The 18,263-nt window shown below is 36.8% G+C and overlaps 1 protein-coding gene and 1 long non-coding RNA gene across 2 annotated transcripts in view; one reads left to right on the top strand and one right to left on the bottom strand.

Annotated features, from left to right (window-relative positions):
- Positions 1–14,067, bottom strand: part of LOC132402839 (uncharacterized) — a 48,500-nt gene extending 34,433 nt beyond the window's left edge. Inside the window, exons 1-3 of the long non-coding RNA XR_009515104.1 lie at positions 13,987–14,067; positions 2,700–2,826; positions 1,772–1,874 (exon numbers count right to left, since the gene is read on the bottom strand). This is a non-coding gene — a long non-coding RNA (uncharacterized LOC132402839). The remainder of the gene's footprint in view (positions 1–1,771; positions 1,875–2,699; positions 2,827–13,986) is intronic.
- The window catches only part of prox1a (prospero homeobox 1a), a 97,475-nt gene continuing 84,471 nt past the window's right edge, over positions 5,260–18,263 (top strand). The window contains exons 1-2 of the mRNA XM_059985856.1: positions 5,260–5,423; positions 10,234–12,010. Of these exons, the coding sequence (XP_059841839.1) occupies positions 10,301–12,010 (1,710 nt within the window). The 5' untranslated portion in view covers positions 5,260–5,423; positions 10,234–10,300. The remainder of the gene's footprint in view (positions 5,424–10,233; positions 12,011–18,263) is intronic.

The following is an 18,263-nucleotide window of genomic DNA, read 5'->3' as shown; positions in this document are numbered from 1 at the left end:
ACATACGTGTGGTCTTGAAAGCTGCTTATTTCTAAAATGTATATCCTACGATGGGAGAACTTCATATTTCTACTATGTTTAATGTGAAAAATGTATTTTAACTATCAGTTTAGAAATGTCACACAGCACATTAAATATACCCTGATCAGTAGCAACAGATTTTTCTATATCAAACATTAGACATCTTTTTAAACATCATAAAAGTGATCCTTTACTTTTAAAAGATTTATAAGAAAGTCTTTCACAACATTTGGATTCCAAAAATCACTTTGCAGTCAACAGATCTTCCATATGAAACATTAACTTTTCTGTATTTAATTTTAAATTTTCCCTATTACATCCAATAGGAAGCCAAAAAGGGTCATGATCTAAGATATCGGTGAAAAGACAACAACATCAGAAATGTGGTTGTCCCTCAGTTCGTCAGTGAAAAGTTAACACCATTAGTTATGTGGCTGCCTCTCAGAACTTCAGTGTAAAGACAACAACATCAGTTAACTAAGTGGTTGTCCCTCAGTTCTGCACTGAGTGTTGGGTTCAGTATTATGCAACTAACTTGATTATTTAACTAAGCCCAGATGTTGATTTGGTGAATCCATGGTGCCATCTCTGAAGGTCAACATACCCACCCGATGAACAGTTTCCAAACCAAGTTTGCAAAGTAACAAATAAAACAGATAGAATACTGGACCAATTGCAAATGGAATATAACTTTAGCACAAATAGTATTAATTATGTTGATAATGCATAAAACATGGAAGTACTGTGTACATTTCTAGACTATCAAAGGAGACTGCTGAAATCCAAGTTACAATGTCTCAGACATGCTAAGCATTAGTTAGCCAGAATGAAACAGTCTTTAAAGCAAGACAAGTTAACTGTCCAGATTGTTGTTGATGTTGCTCTGGCATGTGATAAGGACTACTTTCCTCGATGCCTCATCAGGTTGGACTCATCACAACAATAGCAGAACCACCCTTCACTGTACTGGACTACCTGATGATGGAAACAGCCTGCCACTGAAATGGGTACGTCTGTGTGAGTGTGGGGGGTTATCGGTGAAATCAAGATGGACACTAGATTCCACATACTGCATATTATTATATAGATACTGTTAAGAATCCCCATGCACTGAATAAGTGAGGACCAGGAGTGAAAACTCCATTTAATTATCTATCCGGAACGGTAGATCTATTATTAGTTTTAAAAATGCAAACCTAATAATGATGATATATTTAAAAGTGTACTACCCTTCTATATCCACTTCGAAAATGTATTAGAATTTTTAATCTTTATTGTTTATAAGTTGAAAAATTGTTAGATTCATTGATTTATCTTGGGGCCTTTTCATTAACCTCCCATTAACTTCATCCATTCCTAAACTTGGACACTTGGTGTCTAAGAGGATTTTTTCTCGCCTTCGTCTTGAGGCATAGTTTTTGGAGAGTGGTGACATTGGAGATGCATCCTGGGTAACTATGGAATTAAATGGGTTTTCCAATTTCAGAAAAATCTTCCCCGTTTCCTCAATCACACTTTCATTTGTTTATTGAGCGTTCTTAGTCGCTTGAAACATTATGATAGGGTGTGCCCAACTTTGGCCAGAAAAGGTAGCGTAGTAATGCACCGAGAAAGAAGTGTAAGACCAATAAGCGATATAACATTCAAAAGTTAATATACTAAGTTGTTTGAGTTGAGTACATTTTACTGGAATGCGTCCATCTCAACCCCGCTTCGATTAAGAGTATAGGAACACTGACAGCTAAAATACCTTCTTGTTTTTTGAAGATGCTGTTGAAAGGAAATAAACATGTCTTTACACAGGAAACAGCAACGGATCGCCTTGCATTTAGGTAGCTCAGTAAGAAATGGATCTGCAATAAAGGATCAGTTTGTTTTCAGTCACAGGTTATGATTCTTGAGGCTAAACAAGACAACGCGACGTACAATTGTAAAATACCCTTCACCAAGTCTGCTTTACCCCTGCAATGAGTGTGTGTTTCCCCCTAATATGGTGAGTAGTTATTCTGTTTATTTTATTATTCTATAATATAATATTCAGATTTGCCAACCCAAAGCTATGAAATGCATAGCTTGGAAGCTGCTTAATTTCTCGAACTCAATGTGCCATTTGAGAAATGGCAAGTGAAGAACAGTATGACGCTGATGAAAATCTCATTAGGTGTACGGCTTCATTTTAAAGCACCTACCGAGAGGAAATAAAAAAAAACAAAGGTTAAGAAATATAGGGTGTGAGTTTCGACTTTCACCTGTGGTGTATTAACTAAAATCTTGAGTAGAAAAAAAAACTGAAATCAAATTTAAATTACTATTATAAAGCAATGCAGACAACATGCAGAAAACCAAGGCTCAGAGTAGACGACTATGAAAGTGTTCGAACATTCTAAATACTTCATCGCTGATGGTTAACTGCGAAACTATTGCAACTTAAGTTTTCAGTGATCCGTCAACGACAGAGTCTATCCCAATAGCCAAGTACACTATAAAACCTATCTTTTAAGGTGACCCAAACCGCACCAGGGAATATTGAGGTTATTTTGTACTTAAACTATGCACCTCTTTCCTCTCAATATACATTTTACGCGCTATTGTAAAGACTATCACGATTAGCGCTACTCGCGTTATAACAAATCCAAGGACGCGCATTAGTAATTTAGCAACTGGTGTATGAACTTTACCTTAAAATCGTTCCCCTCTAAATCTTCCGCTAGAAATTAGACTGCGGCCAGGGTGGAGTTCCCGCTTTAAGTTTCGATCCATCAGCTGCCATTTCCTCATAGTTTATCTGAGCGATTGTCCTGTATTCTGCAGTAAAAAGGTATAACCGCGACCTGAGTATCAAATCAAAACCAGTTCTTTCATAAGTTTGAGCACTACATGTAACTTGTGCCTAGCTAAACCTGAAATACATTAATCACTAATATTTTTGTCTAATTGACAAAATTGCAATGAGATGATCTCTATGGTCATATGATACAGAAATATAAATCTTACGGTCTGAAACTGGCATCCCAATAATGTTTTATTATAAAGTCAACAATTTTAAGTGATTGGTGCTGCAATAACCCTACCGTATTCAAATACCCACCCATTCAGCATGACAATTACTTCCAAGCAAGCAGGTCTTATTAATCCTTATTTCATTTTCCTTTATTGATGATCTCAATTATGTAAAGTTATTCGATCAGATTAATTAGTGCTTTTGGATGGCATGGCAGAATAAATGGAGCCAGCTCGATCTGAAGAAACATCGCTTCTCTGACATCCAAATGTTGGGATGACATCTCGAACTGATTCCTGTTTTCTTACGTTTAAAATAGATTAAATTATGAATTTGGGGTTGTGACGATAACCCGATAAACCGAACACCTTACAGCTTTCAGGGGAATCTGGTGAAGTTAGCTTCTACCACTTCATATGGAGTTTTAACTTGCAAGAGCTCAAAGAAGATGTCTACATTTTAATAAGAAGTAATTCTGATAATTGTCATTCATTTTTTCACAATACTTCAAACCAGCATTAGGGTGATCGACAAAAGAATAAAGCTTCGTTCTGTACTTTAAAATAGACCATTAGTTGTGGGCAGATACAGCCTACTCATTACAGTTGAGCATTGTCCCTGTGTTGTGAGTATGTATTTGCAACATAGGAACAATGCGATTGGCGCGCATCGAAAACTGTTTGAACACACAGAGCTCCATTCCTTTTTAATAGCGGCATACACCAGAACAGAGTGTGCACGGTCAAGTCCTAAACTTTGATATCTGGCAAATCCAATTTGTAAGTGGCAGAAATTTTCATCCTATTTATGTAAAGAAAGGCTGTATTTGAATATATTTCTTAGTTTGATACTCAACAGCGTTAATTATTTCAGTTGCATTATAAAGCCAGATTCCATAAAAAACACGAGATCCTTCGGCAATTTCAACCCAATATCTTGTTGATTCAGCACGCAATACCTAAGATTTTTATGAGTTTAAAACATGATACACAAATCACTAGACTTAACTTCATTAGTTACTGAATCTAGTTCGATTTTGTTTCTCCATCACAACACTGTATTGAATTCATGAGCGAAATGGATATCGTATGGTCGAAACTGGCGAAGTCTTTGATTTGTTGTCAGAAGATACATCGCAGTTTATACTCGCAACGGTTAATGTTATCAAATTACACTGTGAATAACAAATCTGCAACTTAAACACAGCAATGGCTAATATGTTGCAGGCAGAAAGTTACTTGTGATCACTAAGGTTAACTGTCACTCAGTATCATAAGAGAATTAAAAACTCGCGATTAGAAAATTGCCATGGCGTTTTGATAAACAACAATGTCAACATTTTTGTATTCTTAGCGAGCTTTTCAAAGGAAATAATTATATCAGGACTAACATTGGTTTAACTGGAGTTTATAATTATAATCCACAACTCTGTGTTTGTACTGATTTCATTACGTACACCGCAAGAAGTTCCCTCATTCTGTTATTTTCGCTGCATTCCTCCACTTTCGATGTATTAAGCTCATATGAAGCTATAACCACTTAATTTGGATTTCAAGGGTTTGAAGAAAAAAAAGTGTCATGTCCTAAATAGTCAACGTTAACTCCTTCCAACACGTTATCTTTACTTTCAGCTTTCCCTACCAGAGATTAGGGTTCCCCCAGAGGTCCGGATGCGATCCCAATATTGATTGCGCATCTTTTTTTTCCATCGCTACACTGGCTTGTCCGTCATCAATCCTCCCTAATGCCCATTGTCGACACACAAATAGATTTTTGTTTTGTTGCTCTGGTGTAATAGTAGTGAGCAGATCTTTCTCTCAAATATTAACTATATTTTGTTGGAAGTAAAACAGCTCCAGTGTTCTTTACTTCTGAAATCAAATAACACGAGTCGAGTCCGGGGAAAATATGACAATGGTAAAACATTTTTATGGAAATAATTCAGTTTATTGTAATATGCGGCTCAGCGGCTCCAGTCAAAGTTGGCATTGGTGAACAAGATGAGAAAAGCGCGGGGGGGTGGGGGGGAGAGAAAAAATATCCTCAGCCCTGGAGCACGTGACGCATCTAAACCGGTCCTCACGCCGATTGGTTGGAAGGCAACATTTTGAAGCCGACCGCCAAGCTTTGTCTTATTGGACAGCAGCGATCGCAATTGCGATTGGTTTGAGTGGATGATGTCACAAAGACTATGACGCGCGTTCTTCCTGTTTCCTTCCTCGCGTCTTGAAGTGTATCTTCAGCGGCTTGCGCAGAATTAACAATCAGAGAGGAACGCGGCGCGAAGCCCTGCCTCCTGGAGGTATACAACCCTCACCATCTCTAACCCCTCTCTCTGTCTCTCCCTCCCTCCTGTAAGCAGCAAGCTTTCCTCTTCGCTGGCCACTAATACTACAGCACAGTAAGTAACCTTGTTCCCTGCTTACCTTTCACCATGTCCTTCAGAAACTTTAAACGCCTGCTTGCAGCTGGCTCCCATACCTTCAAAGGGTTTCTTTTTAAAATCCCATATGTATTTTGGAAAGAGTAGAGAAGTATTTCTAACCCCTTTGTGTTTTGTATACAATACGCTGCTTGTTTTCCAAATATTGCTTTGTACTCTTTTGTCCCATCATCTGCTGCCTCTTTGTCTTTTGTCAAGTATACTATCCTAGGTATTTCGTGTCTCGTCATGCAACGGATTTGTTTTTTGATGTGCATGGATACTTTTTTTCCTGATCTAGTGAAGATTTGTTAGTTTCGGTTTGCTTTCCTTTGGGTTATAATTTAGTTAATAAATGTGCTATTGTGTAGTTAGATTCGTCTTGCATTGTGCTCACGCTTGTGATTTCGTGAAACTTAATAGTAACAGTGATTAAATTAAGGGTATTTTAAAGTGGATGGAGGGTCATAGTGGCTGTAGCCTTTGCTACCATGTCTTTTCCCCCACCCCCTCTCCCTACCCCCCCCCCCCCCCACACACACCCTCCTCACACACAGACAACATACACGCTCACAAGGCGGCTGTATTGATAGTCAGATATGGACAAAGAAGTTGTCGTCACAAGGTGTCCTTTGTCAAAATTTCCCCCCTTGTACCCACTTGCATTTCTGCTCCGAATAGTCGCTGAATCTCGGGGCATTAGTCTTGGCGTTCGTAGCATTAACGCGTGAAACTCCGACCTCGCTCTTGGTTGTACTTAATGTGGAGGTGCGCTGTCAGATCGGATGGTCGGATTTGCATTGACAAGGATTGATTAGCAGTAAACAGTATTTACAGGAAGCTACGTTTGAACAGTTGGAATGATAATATGTGCGGAAAAGATGCATTTTGTTTTAGTGCAAACAGGTTGTAGATTATTTGACGAGGAGGAAGAGAAAAACATTGGCCTTACCAGGAAAGTGAAATCAACTTTCTGAAAGTGAATTTTGCTGCATCGCAGATCTTGGAAGCGTAGTTTTGTGGTTTGATTAAAATAATTCAAACATTTGTTGATGCTGCCCTTCATTATTTGCACATTGCCTTCTTTAGTTTGAGCTCGGTGGAGATCTGGGTTTGTTCTCCTGTGACTGTGACCTTTGTAGAATTGCCTTTAATTGTTTACAGACAATTCAAAGTCGCTGGCATCCCCGCGTGTCTTGTACATTGTTCCTGAAATTGATGTTTACCCAGCCAGCTGCTGGATGCTTGTAACACAGGCGCAACAGCGGAAGGATCGCCTTGCTAATGTTTTCCTGAAGGTTCCCCTCCACCCCCATCCCAACCCCCTTCAAACGCCAGGCCCGTTTGAAAGTGAACTGGTAAGCACTGAAAGACAGTTTTTTTTAAGAGGCGACGGTTCAGGATGGTGAAAGGTGTTGAATGGTATGGCACTTGATAGAAACTGCGCATGGGCGCTGGCAGACAGGTGCGCGGTGTCTAAAAAGGCAGGTGCAGCTTCGTCTTATAAAGGCTCAGCAGTGTCTGGCTGCGATCAGATCCTTAATGAAAATCGCGATATATCACAATTAACGCCGATCCGCCCTCCAAAGAGCACATAATTTTGTTAAAAAAGAGGTATCGTCAGCTGCAGGTACGCGGATTATAAGAAAATTATAATCGGGTGCATTATACAGTCCGCAAATGCTTGTTTCCGATCACTTATACACGTCGTCTTTAAAAGAAATGAAATGATCTAAGAATTATTCAGAGTTGTGTGAGAGACAAGTCCAGTCTAACCGCAGCAGCCCAGAGAGGTGTTTTGTTTTTCCACTTGCTGAAAATCCCCATTTAAAACTCCAGGAAAATTTGGAGCTTGGAAGGAATTTGAAGTATCAGTTTGCCTCCTGAATGACAGAGCTGTAATTCGTTGATTTTGTTAACATCTTTACTAACATCCGTAAGTCTCTGTAAAGTTTAATTAACTGCTGTGCTTCGTTGTTTCAATTACGGACAAATGATAAGTTAAATAAAACTTCCCTAATACACTAGTCCTGCATCTATCAGCCAAAACACCATCAGTTACTTGGTAAACCAGAAGAAGCAACATTTATGGTAGTTACAAAGTTTTAAAGTCGAGTACTGTGATTATTCAAGTTTTTTTTTAAATTAAGAGCAGAAACAGAATTCCACAATAACTCGTTTAGGTACCTTGCACCTTTACAGGTGAGCAGACTGTGTACTGGACTGGGCTGTCCAGAGGACAACTCGCTTGCAAAGATTCTGCTTCAGTCACTGTTTTAATTAATTTTGGACGAGAGAGTCAGAAAAGACTTGAGAATTATTAGATGGTAAAAGTTCAAGTTATGAACTAGATGTATTTCATAATTATAACAGGTGATATTTTTCTAACTCGGAGTGATTTTTTTTAATGCACAGCTGTGTTTTGAGCAATTTAAAATGGGGCCTGTTAGCATCATGAGAATATTGTTTCTTTAAAATTCTTTCCATACACAGTCTCTTTTGGAGTTAGGGACATTCACTCGGACCATGTTAACTACTCTTCCCCTTTTCATTCTTCCTGAACCCCGAACTAGAAGGCTAAATGACAACTGTTGTCCCTATTATTCTGTTTTACAGCATAATAAACAATTGAATTAACACAAGTATGCTGCAGATCTTGGTAGATGAATGAGTACAGAGAGGAATGTTGCCTTTGCTTCAGGTAACCAGGCCAGCTTTTTCCCAAGGAAATAACTGTTGAGAATGTATTCTCCCAGTTGACTGAGCTAAAGATTGTCCACTGTCAAGGCAATAATTATAGATAATTCATGTTTAAATGCATTTAACATAATCTGATTTCATTCCTGTCCATCCCACACTCTACATATGGAGTGTCAATGCACTTATTTAAAAATAATATAAATAGATATATAATTGGGTGATATTTGTTAATTATCACAATCCTATCAAACATACTTGTTGATGGGGCTTTAAATGATCTTCAATTAGTAAAGGATTTTTAGTATATGGATAGAATCTAAAAATCTATTTTGAAAGCTTTGCTGCTGTGATCTTTAGAATTACATTTCAAAATCTCCAAGTAGTTTAGAAATTAAAATTAATATCAAAATTAACAATTTTGACATTGCAAGTTTGAAACCGTGCACAGCTATCATAAATGTTTATACCTTAAGTAGTCATCATCTTGCATTAAATGCAAATTAACCGAGAAGAATAAATTCTGAAAACTTATCACAAGGATTATATTTTGCTCCAGTTTTATATTAGCTACAAACAACACATTCAGGGACTAAGTATATTGCAAGCCTAAATATCAGATCTCTCTAAAGGTATTGCTTAATCATTATGAACCATTTACAAATATTTGCAGGTTGGAAGCTGGTTAGATAAAGCTTGTTTCTGTACAGATAGTCACTCACAGCTGTGGTGTTGTGGAATATGTGCATGTTTTTACAGGTGAGTTGAAAGGGATGGGAGCAATTCCAAACTGTCTGCATGCTGCCTTTGGCAAGCAGTCATGCTATTGTGGAGATGAGTATTGTACAGTTGATGTAAAAGTTTCACATGGGTATATCTACCATGAAAAATATTTTGTGACTTGCTGTTTAAGTAAGTTAAAGATTTAAACCATTTGATCGATAGTCTAATGCTTATAACCTGTATGGAATTTGGTCTGTTAGTTAATCAAGCATGGATCACCTGTAAATTGGCTTTTTGTGAGAACTGATACATTTCTGCCTTTCTGATCTTGGGAAATTAAGTTCTGGCATGAATGAAAGTGCATGCCCTTCCTTTCTCGTGCTTATGCTTGCTGTTTTCTTGCTTTGTCACTAATTTCAAATGGTGATTTTTTTTTGAGACAATAAAGACAATCTCACATGCACAGCATCCAAATTTTATATAACAAAAATTCCTTTTGATTTATATTTTTCATTATTATATGAAATATTTTAACCACTGGCCTTTTATTAGTTAAATATTACCATAATATTTTAAAAAAATATGTAAATATTTAGTAGTCTTATTGTCAGTTAGGTTTTTTGTATTGTATGAAACAGGAAGCAATTTCTTAACACCAAAAGCATTAGATAACCTTTTGTCAGCAATTTCCTATGTGTTTTGTTTTAAAGAATAAATAGATAGCTTAAATCTATATTTAGGTTTGCACTGTCTTTCATTTTGTGCAGTTAGTAGTGCCATATCTTGTTGCATTCTTGGAATGAAGTGCAGAAGAAACAGATGTAATTTAGAAAGTTCATTAGTTAACACACAGAAGAAGGCAATGGTAAACTACTTCTGTGGGAAGTTTTTCCAAGAGCAATCATGGTCATGGAAAGACCATGATCACCTATAACATACGTCATGGCACATAGCAAATGAATTAGTTAACAGTGCATAGAAAAATATTGATAAAGTTAATTCTCACAAATTGTTTGCAAATTTTTTTCAGTAAAGTATGTTTATATTAATCTGTGGTATTGAAAAATAGGAATATATTAAAATGCTATTCTTTTATAATGAATTTGATTTTGACCTAAAAGTCTGATAATAAAATCAGACTTAATTATGTGCATGTTGGTTACTTTTCTACTCTATTCCAAATCATTGGAATAGAAATATTATTAAAGAACTATTTAATTCCAAACCAAATGCATATTGAACTACGATAAGTGTATTGTTTCATTAAACCTTAGTACTGGCACGTTCCTATTTTATACAGAATTGAAGTCAGGAAATTTGGAGAAAATTAAAGAAAATGATTCATCGGTCCTTTTGTTCTGTTGGCTAGGGTCCCGGGATTCTCGAGCTGTGCCCAGCTGACAAGCCTTTGAAGATGGCACAATAACAGTCCAGTGATGCCTGACCATGACAGCATAGCCCTCTTAACCAGACATACTAAAAGACGAAGAGTCGATATTGGAGTGAAGAGAACTGTAGGGACATCTACAGTGTTAACTAAAGCAAAAGGGAAGCTATTCAGTGCCATGAATCCCCAAAGCTCAGATCAGGACATTGAGTGCTCAGTGGTTCAACATACGGATGGGGACAAATCAAATGTGCTCCGCAAGCTGTTGAAGAGAGCAAACTCATATGAAGATGCCATGATGCCTTTTCCTGGAGCTACCATAATTTCCCAACTGCTGAAAAACAATGCAACCAAGAATGGAAGCACAGAGCACAATTTGCAAACTAGTGGTCTCTCTAGTACAGGCTCAGAGGCAAATCAGGAAGATGCCTGTAGTAATTCTTCAAGGGAAAGTGCCCAAGAATGCACATCACCATTTAGCAGACCCAACATGAGCCAGTTTGATGTAGATCGGCTTTGTGATGAACATTTGCGGGCGAAACGTGCACGCGTTGAAAACATAATTCGAGGCATGAGTCATTCACCGAATGTGGCACTACGGGGTGGGGAGAATGATCGAGATGGGGTACAGCAGCCTGTAAGTCCCAGAGAGAGTTACAGGGAAAACAAACGTAAGCAGAAGCTTCCCCAACAACAGCAACAGAGTTTTCAGCAACTGGTTACAGCCCGGAAGGAGCAAAAGAGAGAAGAACGACGGCAATTGAAGCAACAGTTGGAAGACATGCAGAAGCAACTGCGCCAGCTCCAGGAAAAGTTCTACCAAATATACGACAGCACAGATTCTGAAAATGAAGAAGATGGCAACCTGTCCGAAGATAGCATGCAATCAGAAACTGCTGATACCAGAGCACATGACAGATCTGATAATGAGATATCAGAATTAGATCCAGGGCATTTCCTTGATCGTGCCCGTGCTCTTATAAGGGAACAGGAAATGGCAGCAGAAAACGAAAAACTGAAGAGAGATGGCCACTCAAGGAAAAACCAGGGCTTGACCACCTTGCATGCTGAAGGGAAACAGCTAGCTGAGACTCTTAAACAGGAACTCAATTCCACCATGTCACAAGTAGTGGACTCTGTTGTCAAAATGTTCTCTAAATCCTCCCACCAGCTTCCTCAGGTCTTCCCCCCTATCCAGATTCCACAAGCAAGATTTGCCATGAATGGTGAAAACCACAACTTTCATACAACAAATCAACGACTTCAGTGCTTTGGTGATGTTATCATTTCTAACCCCTTGAATACTTTTGCCAACATGCATGTGTCTAATTCCTCAGACCAGACGGAAGCACTGCCTTTAGTAGTACGCAAAAACTCATCAGAGCAGTCTGCCTCCACCCCCTCGATGGGAGGCCACCACACTTCTCATCATCAGTCCCCGCTCTCAGCTGCCGCAGGATTTTCATCCCCTGCTTTTCGCCATCCGCTGCCTCTTCCCCTCATGGCCTATTCCTTTCAGAGCTCAATAGGTAATGCCTCCAACACAGTATCTGGAAAAGACAGGTCATCTCCCGAGTCCTTGGACTTGACCAGGGAAACTGCCTGTCTGCGGACCAAAGTGTCATCGCACCACATGAACCATCATCCGTGCTCACCAATCCATCCATCCAGCACAGCTGAAGGTCTCTCTTTGTCTCTCATTAAGTCTGAGTGCAGTGACTTGCAAGATATGGCAGACATTTCACCATATTCTGGAAATACAATATCCTTTTCTGATTATTCTTTAAGGTCTAAAACAGATATGTGCAACTAGAGAGAATTCTGAGGTTTCATCTATGTAGCCCCCCCCCTTGATATCATTAGAATTTTGAGTTGAACTTTAAAGGGTATGGGTATTAATTTTATTTCCCATCATTACCTGTTTTTTGGATAGCCCAGACAGTGAAGATGCAACAAGTGTGTCACCCCCACGCTCTAATGTTCTGCAAGTTCAGTGCAGCTGTCTGCTATGCATGATTAACCTCTGTTCAGCTGTACACAGAAATCTTTTGTCCTTGTATATACAAAGCAAATGATTTTAAAAGCTTGTGAGCACAATCAGAGTGGGCTCAGCAGAACCAAACTTCTTTCACAAGATTTACTGTACTTTTTCCATATTTTAGGTAAACAGATGCAGTTTTCAAAAATATTGTTATGAACTATCAAATTGGTGTATCAGTTGCAAATTGTCTTCTTTCAGAGAGCCACTTCTCTGTACAGTTTTTCCTTTTGTCTTATCCTATCACTTTGTCGAAGTAATAGAGCTTCTATTTTTATTCTTAAAAGATTTGTTGACAGTAGTCAGTAACATACGGCACCATTTGTTGTTGCTTAGCAGCACTCTGTGGTATTTTGTGATTTTAATGACCAGCTACATATTTCACAGGTAACAAAAAAGCACTTTTAAAATTGCAGTTATGAGTTTATTACCTTACATTAACACCTGGATTTAAAATTCATATTGCAAGGCCTTTAGTGTGATGTACCCTAGTCACAAATTTTAGAAATGAATATGTCACAAGGATTTTGATATATTTGGTGTAATTAATATGGAAGATGTTGGGCCTTCTTTCTTTTCCATAGTTATAATTTAATATCTTCAAGGAAAAAAATACTTATTATATGTGCTATTTTGTACTTATTAAAAAAGAGCAAATATGACTGGATTAAAGATACACTGTGTGCAACTGTGCTCAGTTGTATCTCAATAACTTCAATTTTGTAGTATGGTTAGCAACAGATTATTTGGACGCAAGTTGCAATCCCAACCCCTTTATGATAAAGGAAACAGTTGAATGGCTGTTCTCAAGATTCCACCCTTGTTCCACCATGTCACAAACTTCCTTTGCATCTCAAGAAAATAGCCTGGTAGAATATGAAAATTATTTGCATACAGCAATATGGAGCAGATCTACAGCCTTGCGCGAGGCTAACGTGTACAGCTGGTCTCCATGGGTTGAGCAGAAAATAAGATGGCTTGTAAACTAAAATAAAATAAATGGTTCTAAAGCTGTCCAGTTTTTAGTTTATTTAACTGGGAATAATCTGGTAACTAAGACTACATTACATAAGGCATGAAGTAATGTAAAAGACTATAATCAGAGCAAACAGGGATTTAGAAATTCAAATTCTGCAATTACCTGCTCAATCCTAAATTTTGTATTTTTTTTTAGTTGCAGGAATAACAGTAGATGTAGTGAAATTTTAGAGCAAATGTCGCTTTGATTATGATTTTTAAATGATTGTATGATTAAAGCATGATTTTAGAAAGCTGAATTGGCAATAGTAATTAATGTTTCAGTTACACTGTTGCCGGCTTTGATCCAATTGTGCAATTTTATGTTGTACCACACTGACATAACTCATTTGACTCTCAGGTAATTCTACATATTTGCCTTGTAAAAACTCTATGCAGACTACACACAAACTCGTGTGGTGGTTGAATACTGCTTTAGGTTCAGCTGCAGTGCAGTATTTCTCTGATCTTTTATTTTCATGAGCAGATGTCTTTCATTAATTTATGGATTTATCATCTTTTCTTTTTCTTTTACACCTGGCAGCTGGCTCAAGTTTCAGCAGTTATTGTCTATTTTGCATGACATGTAGAATTGAATGTCATCTGTCTTAACAAAGCTGAAGCTAAAAGAATGAGGTGAGCCACATGAGCTACTGGGACAGAGCTGTACGTTTTCTTACCTTCTTAATATTTATTTGTGCTCATTTCTTCTGGCCTTGAATGGGCTGTGCTCACATTCTGTGCAGCTGTATGTTTACAAAATCTATTCCAACATGAGTCATTGTGCATGTGTAAGTATCCTAGAAACAGCTAGAGCTTTCTTGGGAGAACAGTCGCTTTTAGCGTAAGCACTTAAAAGGGAAAATGGTCAGTTCTGCTTTACATTATTTGGTGTTACATGAATTTCAGCTGCTTTTTGTAGTTGATGTTCAAAATAAGTTGTGCAAAGTAACAATTAACTAACATTGTTTAAAAACAAGTTCCTCATTAATGTACTTATTAATAAGTTTTTATTAAGAACTTTTGTAAAAGATACTGTGATTTAAATTTTCAGTTTGCTTTTAGCATTGTAATTGTATAGATATGTAGTAGCATTTAAAATTTGATCCTTTAAGTTTGCTTTTGTTTTATAAATTGTCTTTTTAAGCATTTCAAAAAATCTGCTCTGTAGATTCTCAATCCTTTAAACAACAAAGCAAGTTAAACCTAAACAGCATATCTCAGTCAGTTAAGCCTCTTTCTCTTTGTTCTGTACCATTTACCAGTTTTTTTTCTTGCTTATTCCATCCCCTTCTAAATATAATGATTCATTCTGAGGTACTCCACAAATGCTGACAGTGTGATAGGAAAAGTCCATTCTTTTTGAATAAATTTGAGAGGCTTGCACAGGCATGCAACTCCATAATCTCTGCAGAACCCTATTCTGTCTGCAGTTTTTGGGCAGGAAATGTGTTTTGATTTGTTTTCATCCTTGATATTATTTCCACTGCCAACATAACTAAATGGGAATAATTTCAGAAGGTAAGGACGAAATTTGGAGTATAGATGGATGGTTCAATATGACACCTCAGAGCGATTGCTAACTCAATTATTGGGGATCCTTTAGGCATTATTTATGAAAGTGAGATTTGCAAAGAAGTACAGATTTTGAAAAATATTCTGGGGGCCCTACATTGATGCTGCTCTTTAATGTTGGTGTTAATGCTTTATATTGTGGTGCAAGGTCTTTATGTAAATTTCTACTGTGATATTCTGTGGAGTATAAGACATAAATGATAGTATAACCTATTTTTCTCTTAAGAAGAAGTCAAAGTATACCTAAAATGAAACAAGGTAGAAATGAACAATTTACCTCAACAGCAGATTTTATTGAAGTATGCATTTTTGAAAACAATTTTATGACATAGTAAAAGTATGGAATAAGCCAAAGTTATCAATGTTTATAATTAGAGTTATGTGATTTATTAGTGCAAGGTTGAAAAAAATTGCTGCCTCTTTTCTCAAATTGGGCTACGTTTTAAAGCGTAAAATTTTAAGAGATTGCTAAATGGGTTTGCACCACATTGTGATTCTGTATATCCATCAAGTGTCGGTACTCCCAAGAAACGCGGGTGTAAACTGAGCTCTGCTCGCTCTTTAACGTTTCAGCAAGCAGAGCTCTCCACGTAGAATGACCTCTGAACTATTCGGCACAAAAAAATAAAAGCTCAAGTGTTGTTAACATTTTCTTTTAAATGATGCTGTTGTTTTGATTTTATTTTGAAAAAGGAGGTCCAACAATAAAATTATAATCCTTTAAGCATCATGAAATGTCTTGCAGTGGATCTGTTATAGTATGTTGAGATGTTAGTGTGAGGCAAAGGTTCACCTCTTCTCTTAATTTCTCTGAAAGGAGTTGTAAGGGGTCTGTTCAGAAATGCTAAATATGCAATTTATTTTTTGGAATTCCCAAAATGATATTTTCCAACTTTCTTTGGCTCCTGGAGGCAATTAAAAAAAATATTCCTATTAAGCTCATGGGATATTTAAAGAGCGAGAATAACTTCTTCTTACAATAAAAATTGACATGGCGACACTTTGAAGTAGTTAAGAGTAAAACTTAAAGGATCAAATTAATTTTGAATCTTTCCAATTTTGTTAAATATAAGTACAGGCAAAGGAGACTGCAGATGCTGGAATCTGGAACAACTTACATAAATGAATGTATTTTATTTGATAGATAATATTTAAATAAACATTTAGCTTGATTGCTTTATTGAAAACTGTTCTTCCAAAGTATAATACTGCAGATATGTCTTTGCTGTAGAACTGAGGAACAAAGAAAACATATCAGCTGTTCCAACAAATCATCCGCAAAAATTGAACCATGACAAACTTCTTAAATTGAGTTACTTTGCTTTCTCAGCTTTCATTATTGCTATAAATGTTCAATACTCTTGAAAAGAATAAGAGTTTATATAATCTCCAATAAAACCTTAAATCACATTTAACCAAATCAAATAAAGCAATATTTCTATGAATGGTTAATTTCCTTTGGAAATATACTTCAATTGCCATGAGCCAGCCTCCACCCCACTGGACAGTAAAGAAGAATGGGTCCACTCTAAACAGCATTTTCTATTGCAGAAACACAGTTCACTGGTTTAGTTCCTATTAAGAATGTAAGCATTCTTAAGCACAAGAATGCAATGTATATCTTTCTCAGATTTGTGCAGGTATTTAGCATTGTTAGAAATATGAAGTCCTGGTGTATAGATAAATTAATAAAAATAACACATATATGATTAATTTAAAACCTGGGTGTTTGACAAATATGAGATCAGAACTGGTAAGTGGGAGCAAAAATGCCGTTAGAAGGCTGAGGATTGTAGGAACAATCTCCAGCTTAAGATTTCTTGGGGCTGGAGAAGCAAGCCAAGGTTAGGGCAGGTTGGCTTAAATTCTTAATGGGGTTCGTATGAACATATTTTCTCCACCTCTTTTCAAAGTATTCCACTGAAGTATCTTTTTTGTTTACCTCAGACTTGTTGCAAGTCCATGATTCCCATTCTTTTCTGTTGTCACAGTTAACTTTTTGCAGGTGTTGTTAATGGAATTATGGCTGTCATCATAGAGTTCCCCTGCCTGTGTGAAGATAAATAAAGATAATGTGGTGGTGGAGGTGTTTGGTGAGACATGTTATCTGCATATCTGCCACCATATTACTCCTCTATACTTTTCCCAGTCAGTGATGGGTGGGAGTAATCTGCAGTATTGGTTCTTATACAAGTAAGAATGTAAGATGTTAAATCAAAAGATTTTCAGAAAAATATTTGGAGCAACTTCTTTTACCCATACTTGTGCTCTCTTTGTTCTCGATCACCTTAGCAGTAATCTTCAGTTGAGTTCAGAACGTGGTAATAAAGAGAATGGAGTTACTTGATTTCTTCTTGTTCTCAAACAATATGGGAATTCTTTGTGTGTTAGCAAACTGACGTAGATTAACTAAACATTCTTAAGAGTAAAATTTACTAAAATAGAACCAATCTTCTTACCAAGATGTAATTTAGAACCACTGTATAATTTAAACTTTTCCATAATATATTCATCAAGCAATGAGTTAAAGCCAATTTTAGCTCAATGAATAGCAATTTTATTTGACATTGCTTTTTTGCAAATTATGCTTCACACATTACATTATCATTTGTAGACAAATCCATAGAGCCCATTTCTGGAATGCAATCTGTGTGTCAAGTTGGTTAATATGTTCTTCTGCTAATCAAAAAATTAATTTTCATATTAATTTTATTTAGTCAATAACAGATTAGTAACTAAATATATGGATTATTTGCATCTCACTATTTATTAATGAATATTTCTTCATCTCAGTATTTTAAAAGGTTTAAATCTAATAAAGCATGCTTTATGAGCAATAAATATTGTATCACTGCATCCCAAGAGCAAATTAGAGTAAAATTATATACACCTGGAAAATTTTGGGGTAATCTAACGTTTTTAGGAAGTAAAAATAGGGTCAAATCTGAATGATTATAATTTTTGTGCGAACTGTTTTTAATGATTTATGTTGAACTACTTAAATAATTGTTTGAGTAAGTAACTTACATAATGATAATTAATATAGAAATAAGGTATTAAAATACCTGGACCAGTCATAGTCATTTAGCACAGAAGCAGGATCTCCATCTCACCTTGTCTACGTGACTGAGTGCCCGTTAAGCTAATCTCATTTACCTGCACTTTCCCATAGCCTTCCATGCCTTGGTGATCAGGTGCTTGACTACATACGTTATAAATGTCGTGTGAATGTCTGCCTCCTTCATTCTCTAAAGCAGCAGATTCCAGATTCTAAATGCCTAGGTGGATAAAATTCTTGCTCAGATCCCCTCCTAACTTCTTGTGCCTCATCTTAAACCTTTGCCCTTTAGCATTTTGGAAAAAAATTATTACATTCTATCCT

Source organism: Hypanus sabinus, chromosome 12 (assembly GCF_030144855.1).
Source record: "Hypanus sabinus isolate sHypSab1 chromosome 12, sHypSab1.hap1, whole genome shotgun sequence".
Lineage (NCBI taxonomy): Eukaryota > Metazoa > Chordata > Chondrichthyes > Myliobatiformes > Dasyatidae > Hypanus > Hypanus sabinus.
The sequence above is the reverse complement of the archived record's forward strand: the minus strand, read 5'-3'. Positions and strand labels throughout refer to the sequence as shown.